This window comes from Ixodes scapularis, unplaced genomic scaffold (genome assembly GCF_016920785.2).
Source record: "Ixodes scapularis isolate PalLabHiFi unplaced genomic scaffold, ASM1692078v2 PGA_scaffold0__279_contigs__length_252992795, whole genome shotgun sequence".
Classification (NCBI taxonomy): Eukaryota; Metazoa; Arthropoda; class Arachnida; order Ixodida; family Ixodidae; genus Ixodes; species Ixodes scapularis.
The window spans coordinates 6,459,299-6,473,494 of NW_024609835.1; the positions used below are offsets into that span (position 1 = coordinate 6,459,299).

A 14,196-nucleotide genomic window follows, 5' to 3' on the forward strand; every position below is an offset into this window, starting at 1 on the left:
ACCCAGGATCCTTGGTTAAATCCCCACCCCTGCCAGCACCTGCTAGACAGCTCTAAAGCCTGTGCAGTACGTCACAGGACGTCTCGTCCGAGAGGCCGGCACGGGCACTGATTGGATGCGAGTGCTGCGTCAGCGTTCGCGTGGGACTTTGATAGGAAAGGAGCTCCACGCGAGCGCTGGGGCTCGTTTCCCGCGCCGGCCTTCAGGACGTGGCGTCATGTGACATAACGCGCAGGCTTTGCTGTCTAGGAGGTGCTGCCCCTGCCCGTTTTGATCTGAATGAGCCTCGTAGCCGCGTCCAGTAGTGTACCACTACTGCGTGGTGCACGTTAAAAACCCCAGGCTAGCGGTTGTACTGCACTGGCTCAATTTCTCATCTTCAGCTGAGAGACAAGCCGCACGTTGAGGCAGACTAAGTTCTAGGCTGTATAAACATACACACACCTAAATTTTTTTCAGCGAGATTGTGAAACACAAAGACTAGGCGAGCTTTATCGGAGCACTGCTTTGATGAAGTCGCGCAAGCTAGCCCCTACATCCCTACGCCGCGTTCGAGTCAGTGCTGTCTAGGTTGTCCCTAGGCGCGGTGTGAATATTTCGAACTTTCTCGTCACAAGATCTTCGTTTGTGAAAGTTATTTGTGACGACAAAGTTACGTTTCACAACTTTGGGGCCAGAATCTTCGCTTCGTATCGAGGGGAAGATTGAACTTCGTGATATTGTGAAACCTTGCGCTGTGTACGCGGCTTTACAGCTCACCTTCCGCCACTGTCAACAACGCTAGCGGGTTACACACAAGCGGGGTGTGTAGTGACGTATGTAGTGTTTGAGAGATGTGGGGGCGACGAGGGCTGGGGCGATCGCATCCCCCCTTTACCGCTTTACGCCCCTTGCCCCCTCTTTCGACGCCACCCTGAAAGGGGGGGGGGGGGGGGGATCGCCCCCTTCCCGTCCCCTTTTTTCTACGCCCGTGCTTAGAAATGTTCCAAGTGAGCGACGACGAGGAACAGCAGAGCGTGGAATTTTCGAAATAATGATTCTAGAAGTACCCGAATTACAACGGTTCCCGTTCCCTGCACTCAGGAGCGGCCATGACAAAGTTTCAAAGGAGAGGCTCGTGTTAGGGCTCATAGTGTGCAGACGCGTTCAGTTACGTCCTTTTGTAGTTCCTACTCTTAAGGTCAGGTTCAGGATTACAAGTAGTGAGCGCCAATGTTGATGATGCGACTTCTTCGAATCGGCGGTGAAAAGTTTGATTGTGTACTGTGCAAGCTTGGAGCCATCAATATCTCTCCTTCGCAAGACTTGATGACGCAAAAAAAAATTGGGTTTTGTGTATGTTTATACAGCCTAAAACTTGGCCTGCCTCAAAGGGCGACGAGTCTCCCAGCTGTAGATGAGATATTTAGCCAGTGCAGTACAACCGCTAGCCTGGGGTCTTTAACGTGCACCACGCAGTCGTGATACACGACCGCACGCCGGTACGACGCTCAATCAGATCGAAACGGGGAGGGGGGGGGGGGGGGTTGAACCCAGGTTTCTGGGTTCTGCAGCGCGAGGTTTCGCTTCACGTGCTCCGAGCTGGTGTGCGCTAGCCCAGAATGGAGATACCGGCGCTAATCTGGCGCCGGTATCTCCATTCCAGGAATTACTATCAAGTGTATATGCGACATATTATGCCAGTCGCTAAACTGCAGGGTGATTCAAGGAGACGAGAGGCTCTTTAAATCGACCGCGAAATTCGGTTTCTTAACCTGTCACGCTACGACTTTGTGCAGCGTTGCCCACATATGGTGATTTTTTTTTAGAAATTTGCAAAGAGCGAACTTACCTGAGGAAAAAGTAAAGAAAGAAAAAGGCTTAGCTCCTATGGAAACGCAGCGACGCCACCGGTCTTCAAACAACACGGCACCGTTTCGCACGGGAGACAAGAGATGGCGCAAGCGGTCACGACGCCAACTGCCGCCAACGAACGAGCATACGACGCCGAGAGCGAGCGTCTTTAGCAGACAAGGAACTGCAGTTCCTTGTTGTTACCGCGCCTGTTTTTGTTTCTGCGACTGTTGCCGCCTGCGGAACGCGCGCCGCTTTTGAGTCGAAAAGATTGTCTGCTTAAGACGCCGGCTCTCTGCGCCGTATGCTCGTTCGTTGGCGGCGTTCGTTGCGCCGTCTCTTGTCTCCCGTGCGAAACGGCGCCGTGTTGTTTGAAGACCGGTGGCTTCGCTGTATTTCCATAGGACCTAAGCCTTTTTCTTTCTTTACTTTTTTCTCAGGTAAGTTCGCTCTTTGCAAATTTCACACACCAAAAAAAAAAAAAAGCACTGTCTGTGGGCAACGCAGCACGAAGTCGCAGCGCGATAGGTTAAGAAATCGAATTTCGCGGTCGATTTAAAGAGCATGGCCGCTCCTGAAATCAGCCTGTATACCCGCTGAGGAGCACCGAGGGTGTAGACACCACACGTTTTACTTGTAACAAAATTGCCCCGCAATTTGCACTGCATTTTTTTCTGAGACGTAAGTTGAAAAGAATAATGTCCGTGTTTTTATAATTTTCAGATCAGCTAGATAGCGTGCTGATACCCTCGTAAACTTGGGGCTTTCCAGACTGGGCAGGACAAGAAAAGTGGATACTGAATGGAGCGTTGCCGAATCGGAGGGCCCATCCGATATACGGTGCGATGGGCCCTTCAGTACGCACAGCGTATATGGGAGACTTCTGTGGTAGCGCGTGAGTAGTTTGTACCGGACGGCCCACCGTACCGTATCGGATGTGCAAAAAGTGAAAGCCGTTTACAACCCCCTGTAACGCCGAATTAGAGCGCAGCTCTTGAGGAGGAGGAGGGAAGGGTACTGAGGGTTACGGGTTCTCGGGGGAGGGCACGTGACATGGGGGTGTGGTCACGTGACCCCCCTGCTCTCCCCCGAGGTCACGTGACCTTAGGGAGGGGGTCACGTGACCCCCCAGAGAAATTTTCAGCTAGATATAGCGGGGAAATTTTTCCGCTACATTTAGCGGAAACGGGCATTATGCGGAAATTTTTCCGCATAATGCACCGCGCGGTTACGCCGACGGCGACGGCGACGGCGACGGCGACGCCGCTCAAGCCGGAAACGGGCGCCTAAGAGCTGCGCTCTAAAACGATTCCCTGAAACTCCCTAATGCGGCTGTTCTGTTTACGCTCATCGCATTACGTCATGCAGACCTATGGCGCAATGTTATGGCGCAGCGATTCCAGGATCAAACCCCGAGAGCGACGGGTAATGTTTTTCAAGCGGTTGGCAATGTCGACGACGGACGCCCTACGCCAAACACAACGCATTAACTACAACTAGAACTGACATCATTTCCAGTAATGGGAAGAACCCATAACGCCTATCGCTTTATAAAATCCATCGGTAGGTCGGAGGAGGGCGTTCGTAGTATCTGGACTGATAAATAAAACCATTTCTGATTTCTTTTTATATGAGAACAAATTAAGGACGTTGACGTTCTCAAAATGGCGTCGACAGCAGTTGATAAAGTTAAATAATAATGAAGATAATTATAACAATAAAAACAATCAGGCTGTACAAGACGGTGTAAACACGCTGTCGCATTTAAAGAACCATCCGCTCACCGATTTCGGGGGCGATATGTTTCGAGCTTCGCTATTACGTTTTTAATTTCGTACGGTGGGCTTCAGTGGTTGTCTCCGCTTTCGGAAATAGTCTGGACGCCCAGAAGCCACTTTGTGTACACCGTAACCCACGGTGCAAATAGAACAATGCTAATTGGCTCTTTTTAATCGGCTCAGCCAGTGAGAAGGACGAGAAGAAGCCCAGCCCAGAGGACGTGCCTTCTGAACAGCAACAGAGGGTCGACCGGTTTGGCCGTCGAGACCATTGGAGCTCTCCCGGTTCACTCAACGGGCCGAAACAAGACCTACCATTGCTGTTCGAAGTCGTCTTGGGGCGCTGCGGACAGTTTGTGTACAGCGGAGGTGTACAGCGTCCGCTAATGTTTGTTGTGCTGACAACTATTCTGGACTCGGATGTGCCAAATATCGGGTCCAGTCCATGAGCACAGTTATGAGATAACGGCTGCGTCCGAACTTCAGAGCGAGCGTAGCGTCGAGCGCGCGAACACCCTGCCAGCGCGGTCCTGACCGGCTCTCGGAACGGCGCATGTATACCGGCGTTTCGGCCCTTCCCATTTCGGCCAGTCACAGCGGGAGCATAACAACCGGGGGTAAACTGAGGGCATCTGGCGGCGACGAGTGAAAGCCAGCATCAGCTGTCCTCGACAGGCCTGATTTATCGGCGGTTCCTAACGGGGACTGACCTGGCCGTGCTCGGGGCACGCTCCCTCCCTCCGCGCGAGAGTAATTACGGGCCGTTCGATTCCTCCTCGGAAGCAGCAGCAGCGCTTGACGCGCCCACGTCCGACAAATTGGTTCCGCCGCCAGAGAACGCCGCCTTTGAGGTCGGACGCCTGCCTCAACCGCTTCGAGTGTTTTCAGCTTCTCCAAACGAGCTGTCCGGACTAAAAACCGAGCAATTACGCCCCGGCCCACTTGGCTTCGGAATTCAGTCTCAAAAGCCGATGCCAACAGCACTCGTTCGTTTTTCGAAGCACTCCAACCAGACTACATAAAAGCAGCAATATTACTTTTTTTTTTTTTTTTGTTTTGTCGTTGCGAAAGAAATAATTCGAATCCTTTCCTGAACTAGCGGCAAACCGAAATGTCATTTGTGAAACTTGGATGACTTTCACACTCGTTGCATTAAATTCCGTTTGTGTCGTTGTTATTGTTCTTCGTAAAATTAATCGTCGGAGTGCCTATATGCAGGAAGAGAGGGTGCAGCCTGACTTTGAGGGGGCGCCTGCGCCGTTCATGACGCGGTCGCCAAACAGGGAATGTTAACGGTGTTCGCGTGCTAGAAACAGCAAAACAAGTCATTATATGCGCAAGTTCCGCGAGCTATCGAGTCTCCTGAACCGTGCAAAATATTATGGAGAGAATATTTAATTAAAACAATGGTTTTACTGTTGAGGCCCTTCAAGCACCCATGTGTTCGTTTTCCCTTCTAAGCAAACGTTCATCAGCGAGTGAATTTTAAAATATCCGTGAGACGACGCAGTACACGCCTTGACAATTAAACGACGCCAAGGTGATCGGAAGTGGATCAGGAAAACCTCACGGTAAACCCTTATACATTGGAAACAAGAGAAAGCACCGAGAATCGATCACTGTCGGACTAGTAGGTGTGCCTACGAGAAGGGTAGAACACCCACGCCCCGACATTTAATTAAACGTCGTTCGTGTTCAAAAAAGAAGTGATCAGTCTAGCCTCGCGGTTCGACAGCTAACCTGCTGTTCATTATGTGAATCAGGCAAACAGGGAAACGCCGTCGCAACGATTTCACCAGCGCATGGCTACTTAGTCTCCTGGGGCTTCTGGTAATTGCAGATCAACTAATTAAAAAAAAATTTGAAATTCTATTTAGTGAGCCTTTAATTAAACATACCCGGTGTAATATACGTAGTTTCGGCGTTGTTATGAAGTGCTGCGTGGTTGTTTTAGGTCACGGTGTCCCAATTTTCCAGCTGTTTAATTGGGAACAGCGAGAGCTGTTATCGGCTCTTTCTACTACTAGAAATGAAGCCCTTTGTTTCGTGCTACATTGGAAGCGTGCGCGACGGTTCTTCCCACTTACGTAAGAAGGAAAGTGGATCGAACGAGCGAACGAACGCGGCCTTACGAAAACAGACCATTTCAAACCAAAGACGGCAGCATGCATCAGGAGAATTAACGCTGATGCATTTAAAAACAAACAGTGTGATTGTCAAGGCATTCGTACTTTTTTTTTTTTTTTTTTCGAAAGGACACCAAGAGTGATTGAGTAGAAATCGGAGAATCTTTGTCCTCCTGGAATGAAAAGCCTTCTAAGAACGACGCGATGAATTTTGCTGACGTCGATGACTTTTCTGTAAAAGAGATCCGCTCGCAGTTTGGACCTGGCAAGCAAAGGAGCGCTTTGACTTTGCGCCGTTTCGAGCGCCGAACGGCTTTCGGCTGCGCAAGTCCCTGAAGCGGTTCTTCCCCGCATCTTCAGTCGGCGTGAGGGAAAGAGGCTCGACAAACGCCTACACGCCTTGACTACCGCGCTCTCGCGCGAGCCTTCCACGGCGCGGGTGACAGCTTTGCGGAAGGCCCATATCAACATAGACCAAGCAGGAACCACTGTCAGCTGCACAAAGTCTCGCGGATGCTCAACGCGAGAATAGTCAACGGGGAAACAAGGCAGTTTAAGCACACGCAGGAACGTGGCTTTCGACACCGGAGCCCAAGCTAGTCCTCGGCTGCGTCGGTACATAATACATTTCACGTAGGACAGAAAAAGACTTCGTTATCGCTGATGCCTGGTTTCAGACATGTTTCAGTTAGCGTGACGATGTCTGAGTTGAAATCGTAGACAAGACTTTGAGATCATTGTTTCTTGGCAAGAGGCTGCGTATGCTCGGAAACGTGAACGCATGTAGAGTATTTGCATTTCCCGTGGAAGAAGGAGTAGTGTGCGGATTCATCGTTGTTATCTATGTATATCTTTGACAGATGTATACTTCTTATTATATTTAAAAGTAACATTTATTATAGGAAAAGGGGCCTCTTCCTTTCGTCCAAAAAAGGAAAAAGCTTACTGTGAGCAAAACGAACCGATTCCGAGAACTGAAAGAAAACGAAAAGGAACCTTCTTTCCTTTTAGTTTAGCTGGATTATATAAGAAATTGCTTATCTTTAAAATGTGCGAACTTAACAAACATAAGCCGACGTTTTTTTGTTGCGAACTTTTTTGCACGGTGTACCCGTTCAACATTGCACGATTTGAACGAAATGTCGGGAGCTTCGGAGAAAACCCCAATAGCGCGTTGTTCAGATCGCTTCCAGCTTTCAGTCGGCAAGCCTGGCATACCAAGGCGCAAAGGTGGAACAATTAAGATATTCGCTCCGCTTTCATTTAAAGACAAAAAAATCCGTTGAGATGGCACTCCAGGCGACCGGCTATTCCGGCCGACACGTGGGGCTAGCAAAGCGATTTTGGCGTGACCGGAAAGTGTTCTCTTGGTGGGAGCTAATTTGATGAAGGCTCCCGACGCTTGGTCGGATCGGACGACTAGCGAGTGCGCAGGGGAGGCAGGCGCCGAGCCTGACAAGCGCCGCCTGCTCCCATCACTCAGATCTTTTGAGAGGCTTCCGAGCAGGAGCCGGCCAAGCTTTCGGCGAGTGTCGCTAAGTGGGCTCGAGACCCGCAAAGTTTGCCCAGGGTCTCAGGGAGATTTTCTCTCCACAAAGCGACACGTCACGACGCCCGCCAGGCTTGGTCCCCTGAGGCTGGTGAAGGCGCGTCCTTAGGCCGTCTTTGTGCGCTGGGCCGACGACCGCGGCCCGCTTACAAGGCGCATCCTTTGTTGGGTCGCGCAACGGCAGCCGCTGCGAACCTAGCCTAAAGGTTGTTCGCCGTATGAACCGGAGGGGCATGGGGCGGCGCGCCTTTCGCTCCTCCCTTATAGAAGTTTGTCCGAATAAAAGCATTTTTGGTGACGGTGACCAAGGCAGCTTGCTGGCCGGCAGTCAAGTCGAGCTCAACTCCTTCGACAAACTTCCAACGAACCAAGTTCTTACCGACGTTCTTCTCTGCTCAATTGAAGTGCCGCTTTTTTTTAATGTGTAGCCTCAACGATGGCTCAGAAGGGAGCCTCAGCGTGCAGAAAGCGTGGTGCCATATGGTGCTGAGCAATGTGGGCAGAGTCATTCCAGGCAGGCTATCTTATCCAACTACACGAAACTCGGGAAATTAAATATGGAGAGAGGAAAGGAAGGCCAGAGGAATAGAGACACGTGAAATTAAGATGAAGCTCGATGTAGCTCAACGTGTTGATCTTGAAGACGAAAAATTACTTTAGATTGTACTCGAATCTCTCAATTTAGCAACGAGGAACCAACTGAATCAAGCTAATTTGCTATGCACGTGGCCTGGGATTTCTGGCAATTGCTAGATGTTACTGAAACGCAAGCCACAAACCTCCCGTGGCAGACTGCTTTGGTAGGGAGCTTCCAATAATATTTTGTTAACCGTGCCGCTATTTACAAACGAAATTTTTCCTGCCTTGTTTCGATCGGTCGCGATTTGTTTCGCCCGGATTTTATTCGTCAGAGCCCGAGCTTTCCCCCTGTGCTAGATGTTCCAGGTTATTCATATATTATTTTTGGCGGTAGCTCGGTTTTCTTTCAATTTCTCACTTGGAATCACGTGAGCATCACGTCCTCTTATAAAGAGTTTCATGTTCTACTGGAGCTTGCGTGGCAGTGTTGGCCACGGAGTAAGAAGGCTCAGATGGAGTCCAACTCTCGTCCCCTTCTCTCATGCGCGCCAACAGTTGGCACCACAGTCGTCGAGGCTTACAAAGGGCGTGTCCTTTGTTGCAAGGAGTCAACCGTTCAGGAAATCCAACGAAGATTTGCACCTGCTAAACTGAATGTGGAAGTTATACTCGGCACTTTGAAGCGGCGGTGGATATTCCTGGGTCCCTCACGGCAGCACCAGAGCCGGAATATCGACACCAGCTGGGATCGGACAGTTCCCCACCACTGACCAATCGCAGCAGGCTGTTATGTCCCAGTCCTGCCGTGTAGATTAGGGCCCCTGATGTTATCTAAGGATATGAACCATTCCAAATAAGGGCTTCTGGCCGGTGTTATTTTCAATGTTTTGGCGTATGGCACGTGGTTTCTTTTTACGTAAAGGGAGAAACTCGCGTGTGTTGGGCTGTTGAGATCGCGCACGAGGGTATGGAATGGTAAACGTTGGAATATGTCCAAAGCAGGCCCTCACACTTGTGCGCACTATCGATACGCAAAATACGCAGAATCGATCGCGAAGGATAGGACGTTGAAGTTTGAGGGCCTGCTTTGGACAGATTCCAACGTTTACCATTCCATATCCTAGTGCGCGCTTTCAACAGCCCAACACATGCGAGTATCTCGCTGAACTACTCTTCCAGTGAACAAGCGCACGTGCTCGGTGCACCCTTTCAAAGCATGAATCTCGCCTTTAGAGCTTTTTCTTTGCTCAGAGCTAAATCAACTTAGGTGCGAACTGCTCTCGCATCTAAGAGACAATTGTAATACATGCCTAATGTTCTCTGTATTATGAAAATTAGGGATGCCGCGAACGTTTTTTGAACCGAAGTTTCGATGATCGAATCAAGCGGCTCGAAAGATTTAGAATTTTGGACCTTTCTATATTGTAAAATTTGACGCAAGTCGAATTTTCGACCTTGTTCAACTAAGAAGTTCGACGCTTTTCGAACCGTCAACCTTATTACACTAAAAAATTTGATCCTTTTCGAACTTTCGAACCTATTACGCTGCAAAATTCGATGCTTGTCGAACTTTCGAACTTGATAGACAAAAAAATTCGATGGTTTTCAAACTTTCGATTTTCTTGCACTAAAAATTTCGAAGCTTTTCGAACTTCCTACGCTAAGGAAATCGGTAAGTTTTTATCTCTCGAACTTATTTATCAAAATAATTCGAAACGTTTCAAACTTTCGAACCCTAAAAAGTCAAAAGTTCGACGAACTTCGAACTCTTAGAGTAAAAGTTTGACGTTTGTCGAACTTCGAAAGACCTGCGGAGAGTTTCATTTGAATTGAAGTAGTGAGGTACATTCGTCATTTCTTTTCTCTCGAATTTTTACATGCGGTGCTGCGTTCGTTACGAAAGACAATACCGTTTATTTCAATATTCTGGCATGCTTAGTTTTAAAGAAATAAATTCCCGAAGGGGCGTGGAAGGACGCCGTGTTTTTGACGATTGTCGTTTGTGCCATATTTGAAGCGCGCTATAGCCGAGCTATTTATGGTAGAGATGTTAAACTTTTACAGAATGATCTATGCCTAGCCTAGGTAAGTGTCGTCTTAAGATGTGATTATTGTTATTCAAGATGAGTTTCGAAGAAATGTCCAATCATCCACCAACCATGTATCTACGGGCAATTATGCCCTACACTTGGTATTTTTTTTCGTCTAAGTTGTTTGAGGTATCGCATTTAAATTAACACCACAGACAGAACATATTACTGCCATCTGCAGAATACAAAATAATATATTTATTGTTTTTCACGTTAAGAAATAAATTAACTCATGGAAGAAGATTTCTAATATTGCTCAAGTTCAGCACGTCAACAAAAAAAAAAAAAAACATTTTTTTTTTACTTTACGTTTTTGGGGCTTGTTTTTGGGGCTTGTTTTTACTTTACGTTTGGTGCCTGCACACATTTTGGCAGGAGAAGCTCGTTTCGAAGTTCTGAGCCTCTGAATATGCAAGAATACAACACTTGAGGCGGGTTTCTGATAGTTTTTTTTTTTTTCTCCAGTTTTTTATTTCCGCATTTATTGTTATGTTTATTTTTTATTTTTTTATTATTGACCCAATTATTTAGGTCGAAAAGACATAGCTTTGAACTTCCGAACCACTAAGCATGTGACAAGTAGTGCCTTCTGACAACGAGTTTCCGACAATGACAATCTACGCGATCTTTTATACGGTGAAGAGCCACAGTAGCTATACATATGCATAAATAAATTCAGATTAAAATAAGCTCGACCACGCCCTCTTTCCCCGTATCATTTTCTTTAACAGTCCGAAATATCTGGAAAGGGGGGGGGGGGGAAGAAAAGGCGCCGGAGCCCCCCTTCCCCGTTTTTCCTCTTCCGATGCCACTGGTATGGTAGAACGCTCCTCGACCTCGAGTTGTGTCGGCTTCTGTGCTTTTTGCGAGGCATTTCCTCCGTCCCGGAAAATAAACCTCCAGGACAATTGCAAACTTAACTTACTATATGCCGGCGTCACTCGGGCGGCGTTCGATCGGATTACTACCAGCGTGCAAGGGGTGGGGAGGTAGTTTGCCAAGACGCGAAGTCTGTCCGTATCCCTTAGATCGTTCTCATCTTCGACAAGAAGAAAACGGGGAAAAATAATGCCTGGGCCAACTTTTCCGCCGTCTCCCGTAGAGCGAGACACCAAGACACGTGTAGCCTGCAAGCGGAGGCGTTTCAACACTCACCGGCATTGTTTGGCTACCGTGCAGGGCGTTGATGGCTGCCTGGGCTTCGGTGTGGGCGCTGAACTTGACAAATGCACAACCTGCAGGCAAGAGAGACGGACCTGGCGTCAGATCTAGAGCTCTCTTCCCCAAACGGCCCCAAGGCGGACATGGACATTGCGCCGGGCGTCCCTCGGCATTCGAGAAAGCGGACCATGCGCGCATGTTCTGGACGACTGTTCTCCAAACCCTGACAACTACTGGCTCAAAAATAAGAAATAAAGGATCGGCACCGCGTCTCGCACCAAATGCGCACACGGAGGTGGAAGAAAGACGAGTGTTATTTATTTAGTTTTACGATTTTATATTCATATTTCGACCCTCGATGAGGCGACCGACCACTGATGCGGCCCCTTCGCCAGAAAGTGACCCCTGGTCTAGACCAACGTGCAATGTTCGACGTGCCGCACATCACCGAGAGCAGGGTGTAAGATAGGTAGGTGAAGATATGTCAGCTGATTGGACGACCTGATTGTGTCCCCGCTTTAGGAAGGTTCGTGGTGCTCCGCATAGATGGCACCACGCAAAGAATAACGAAAAACAAAATATTCTCATTACTTTTCCAGGCAAGGCGATTCACTGGCAATTTATTTAGTAAAGTATGCATGAACCCCGCACGTTTAATAGAGCAAACTAACAATATATTTAATTCATAGGTTTTGTTTTGCCCCTAGTTCTGCATTGAAACTTAGAATAATCAAGGGGGCGCGCAGCGTAACCAAATGAAGGCTGGCTGAGAAATCATCTGAGGCGTGTCGTGAATGCCACGAGGGCGTCGATTCCACTCCACCTGCAGATGTGTTCGGAGATCTAGCTTATACGTTTTCGCTGCCTATGTGCAAGCAAGGTAAGTTTGAGTGCGAAGTGATTTGAAGCCAGCGGTACGCCGTCGCACTACACTGCGATCACACTGTGACCAGCACGACAGAGTCACGCGAAGTCAACATCGCCTGCGTTAATTATCACCAATTTTTCTTTCTTTGCGCCGTATCCCGACCGACAGTTGGCAACACAGCAATGACGGCCCATACATCAAGAATCGTTGTCGTTCCCAGGCGCCAAAACACGGCGAGAAATAACAATTTCCTTTGCTAGTGCCATACTCGTCTGCTCTAAGCGCGTTCGGAAGCAAAACCAACAAATCAAAAAGCGTAAAATCCATCAAAGGTAAGAAAAGCGTCGATAAATAATCGTGTGATAATTTCATTTGCCCGGGAATTAGTAAATTCGACTTTAAACTAAAGAATATCGCAGACAAGGTGCGTTCTCTCGCAGGGTTCCATACAAACTCGAGTCCATCGCCTTCCGTTTGCCGCCGCGCCATCTATCGTAAAGCGGGGGTACCTCCCGAGCGGAAGCCGCCAGGTGGACAGAATCCGGTCGCGCTGCTGATGTGCGACCGGGTTATGTCTACCTGGCGGGTTCTGTCCACCGGATCCGGACCTGCCTATCTTACACCCTGAGCGAGAGTGGCGAGTGAGCTGCATCTGCTTCCGTAGTGAGTACGAGACAGACGCAAGAAACTACGGATCTCTCTCCACTTTCTTTCGTTTGCTCGGTGATTCAAATCTACCTTCCAGATATATATACGCGAGTGATCGCAGTCGTTCTGTAGGTTGCTAGGACGACTCTACGTCCGATTCTCGGAGAATCCGGTCGCGGTTGAGCCACTCCGAGCGCCAGCCTGTCCTGTAAGACCATTTTGTGCATTCACAACTGACCTATAAAGCGCTATCTTTGAAGTGCCACCCACCCGTTTCTGAATGGGAAGAATTTTTTGAAACGCACACGGGCTGGCGACCGAATGCGCCGAAGGTTTACGACCCTGAAGCGAAGAGAGACGATGGAATGACATTATATTGATTGGCCGGTGTCTAGAAATATCGAGGGATATCCTTCTCTGGGCTTAGTGGATCGTGTCCTTGACTGGTGTGTTTACCGCGTACAAAAAAGTGGTCTTTCGATTTCCACCTGATGACGTCACAGAGGCGTGATGCTGTCGCCTCTGGCGATCCTGGCGGCGTCCCAACAGCTGCAGTGTATGTGGCAGACGCCTGTTCTGCAGCAGGTCGCACTCCAGTGTGGCGGTCCACGGAAGTTTCGGCAGTCAGAAGTGGGGACGCCGTGACGACAGCGACACTCGCGTTCGGTTCTGCTACTCGCAGCTTCTCGTTAGCATTTCTACGACCAACCGCCGGAATCGCGACATCCTTGCGGTTGCCCGCTGCGCCCGCACTTTGATCCGTCAAAAAACGTTTTGAGTTATTGGTTGTTTTTTGCTTTTTTGTTTGGCCGCGTCTAATGTGGGGCCTAACTTCCGCACATGGTCAAACCCGCTGTAGTGTTCACAAAATGGGGTATTTTCTTATTAAAGTTATTTGTATCTTGGCAGACATTTTTTGTTACTTTTTCAGAAAAAGTATATAAGTTATTGTTAGAGTTACTTAAAAAAATGTATCGAGTCACAGTAAAAAAGTTACCCCAAAAAGTAACGAATTACACTATTGCGATACTACGCAAGACTGGATAGCGGCCACCTAAAAATCGGGGCTCTTGGTTTGACCAAGATATCTGAAGATCTTCCTGCAACGCCCGCAAGAACCGCAGCCCAAAGAAACCTCAAAGTTGCGCACGTACGTCGTCGGCGTTGTAATCTAATGCCCCACTGATGGGACTACTTCAGCTCGACTCAGAATACGAGACTTGGGTGCAGTCCGCTTATTGGTCTCCGCGTAAGATCTCCTCTGGCTCCAGGTGGGGCGCGCGTTCGCCCATTGCCACAACCAAATAGATACAAAGGGAATTCGCTCGGACATAGCGAAACACGCGAGGTGTTTCTCACACAATGTAATTAACGTGTTATTGGGAATCAGAAATCACTGAGCGAGTTTTGTCAGGACGGGCAGCATCCCCGTTACGAGCGATCGATGAAGACGCCCGCGACGAACCTCTCCCATTGCTCGAACTTCGTCCTTTGGGAGACGAAATCGCGCGGACGGAGAGGGGGCAAGTGCGCGGAACCCACCCAGCTCATTCGAATAACGGCA

At 48.9% G+C, this 14,196-nt stretch overlaps 1 protein-coding gene across 5 annotated transcripts in view; it reads right to left on the bottom strand.

The window, feature by feature from the left end:
• LOC8037145 (CUGBP Elav-like family member 4) overlaps positions 1-14,196 on the bottom strand; it is a 279,808-nt gene that overhangs the window by 53,282 nt on the left and 212,330 nt on the right. For all 5 annotated transcript variants that reach the window (XM_040502101.1, XM_040502102.2, XM_040502100.2 and 2 more), the window contains exon 4: positions 11,111-11,190. In XM_040502101.1, the coding sequence (XP_040358035.1) occupies positions 11,111-11,190 (80 nt within the window). The remainder of the gene's footprint in view (positions 1-11,110; positions 11,191-14,196) is intronic.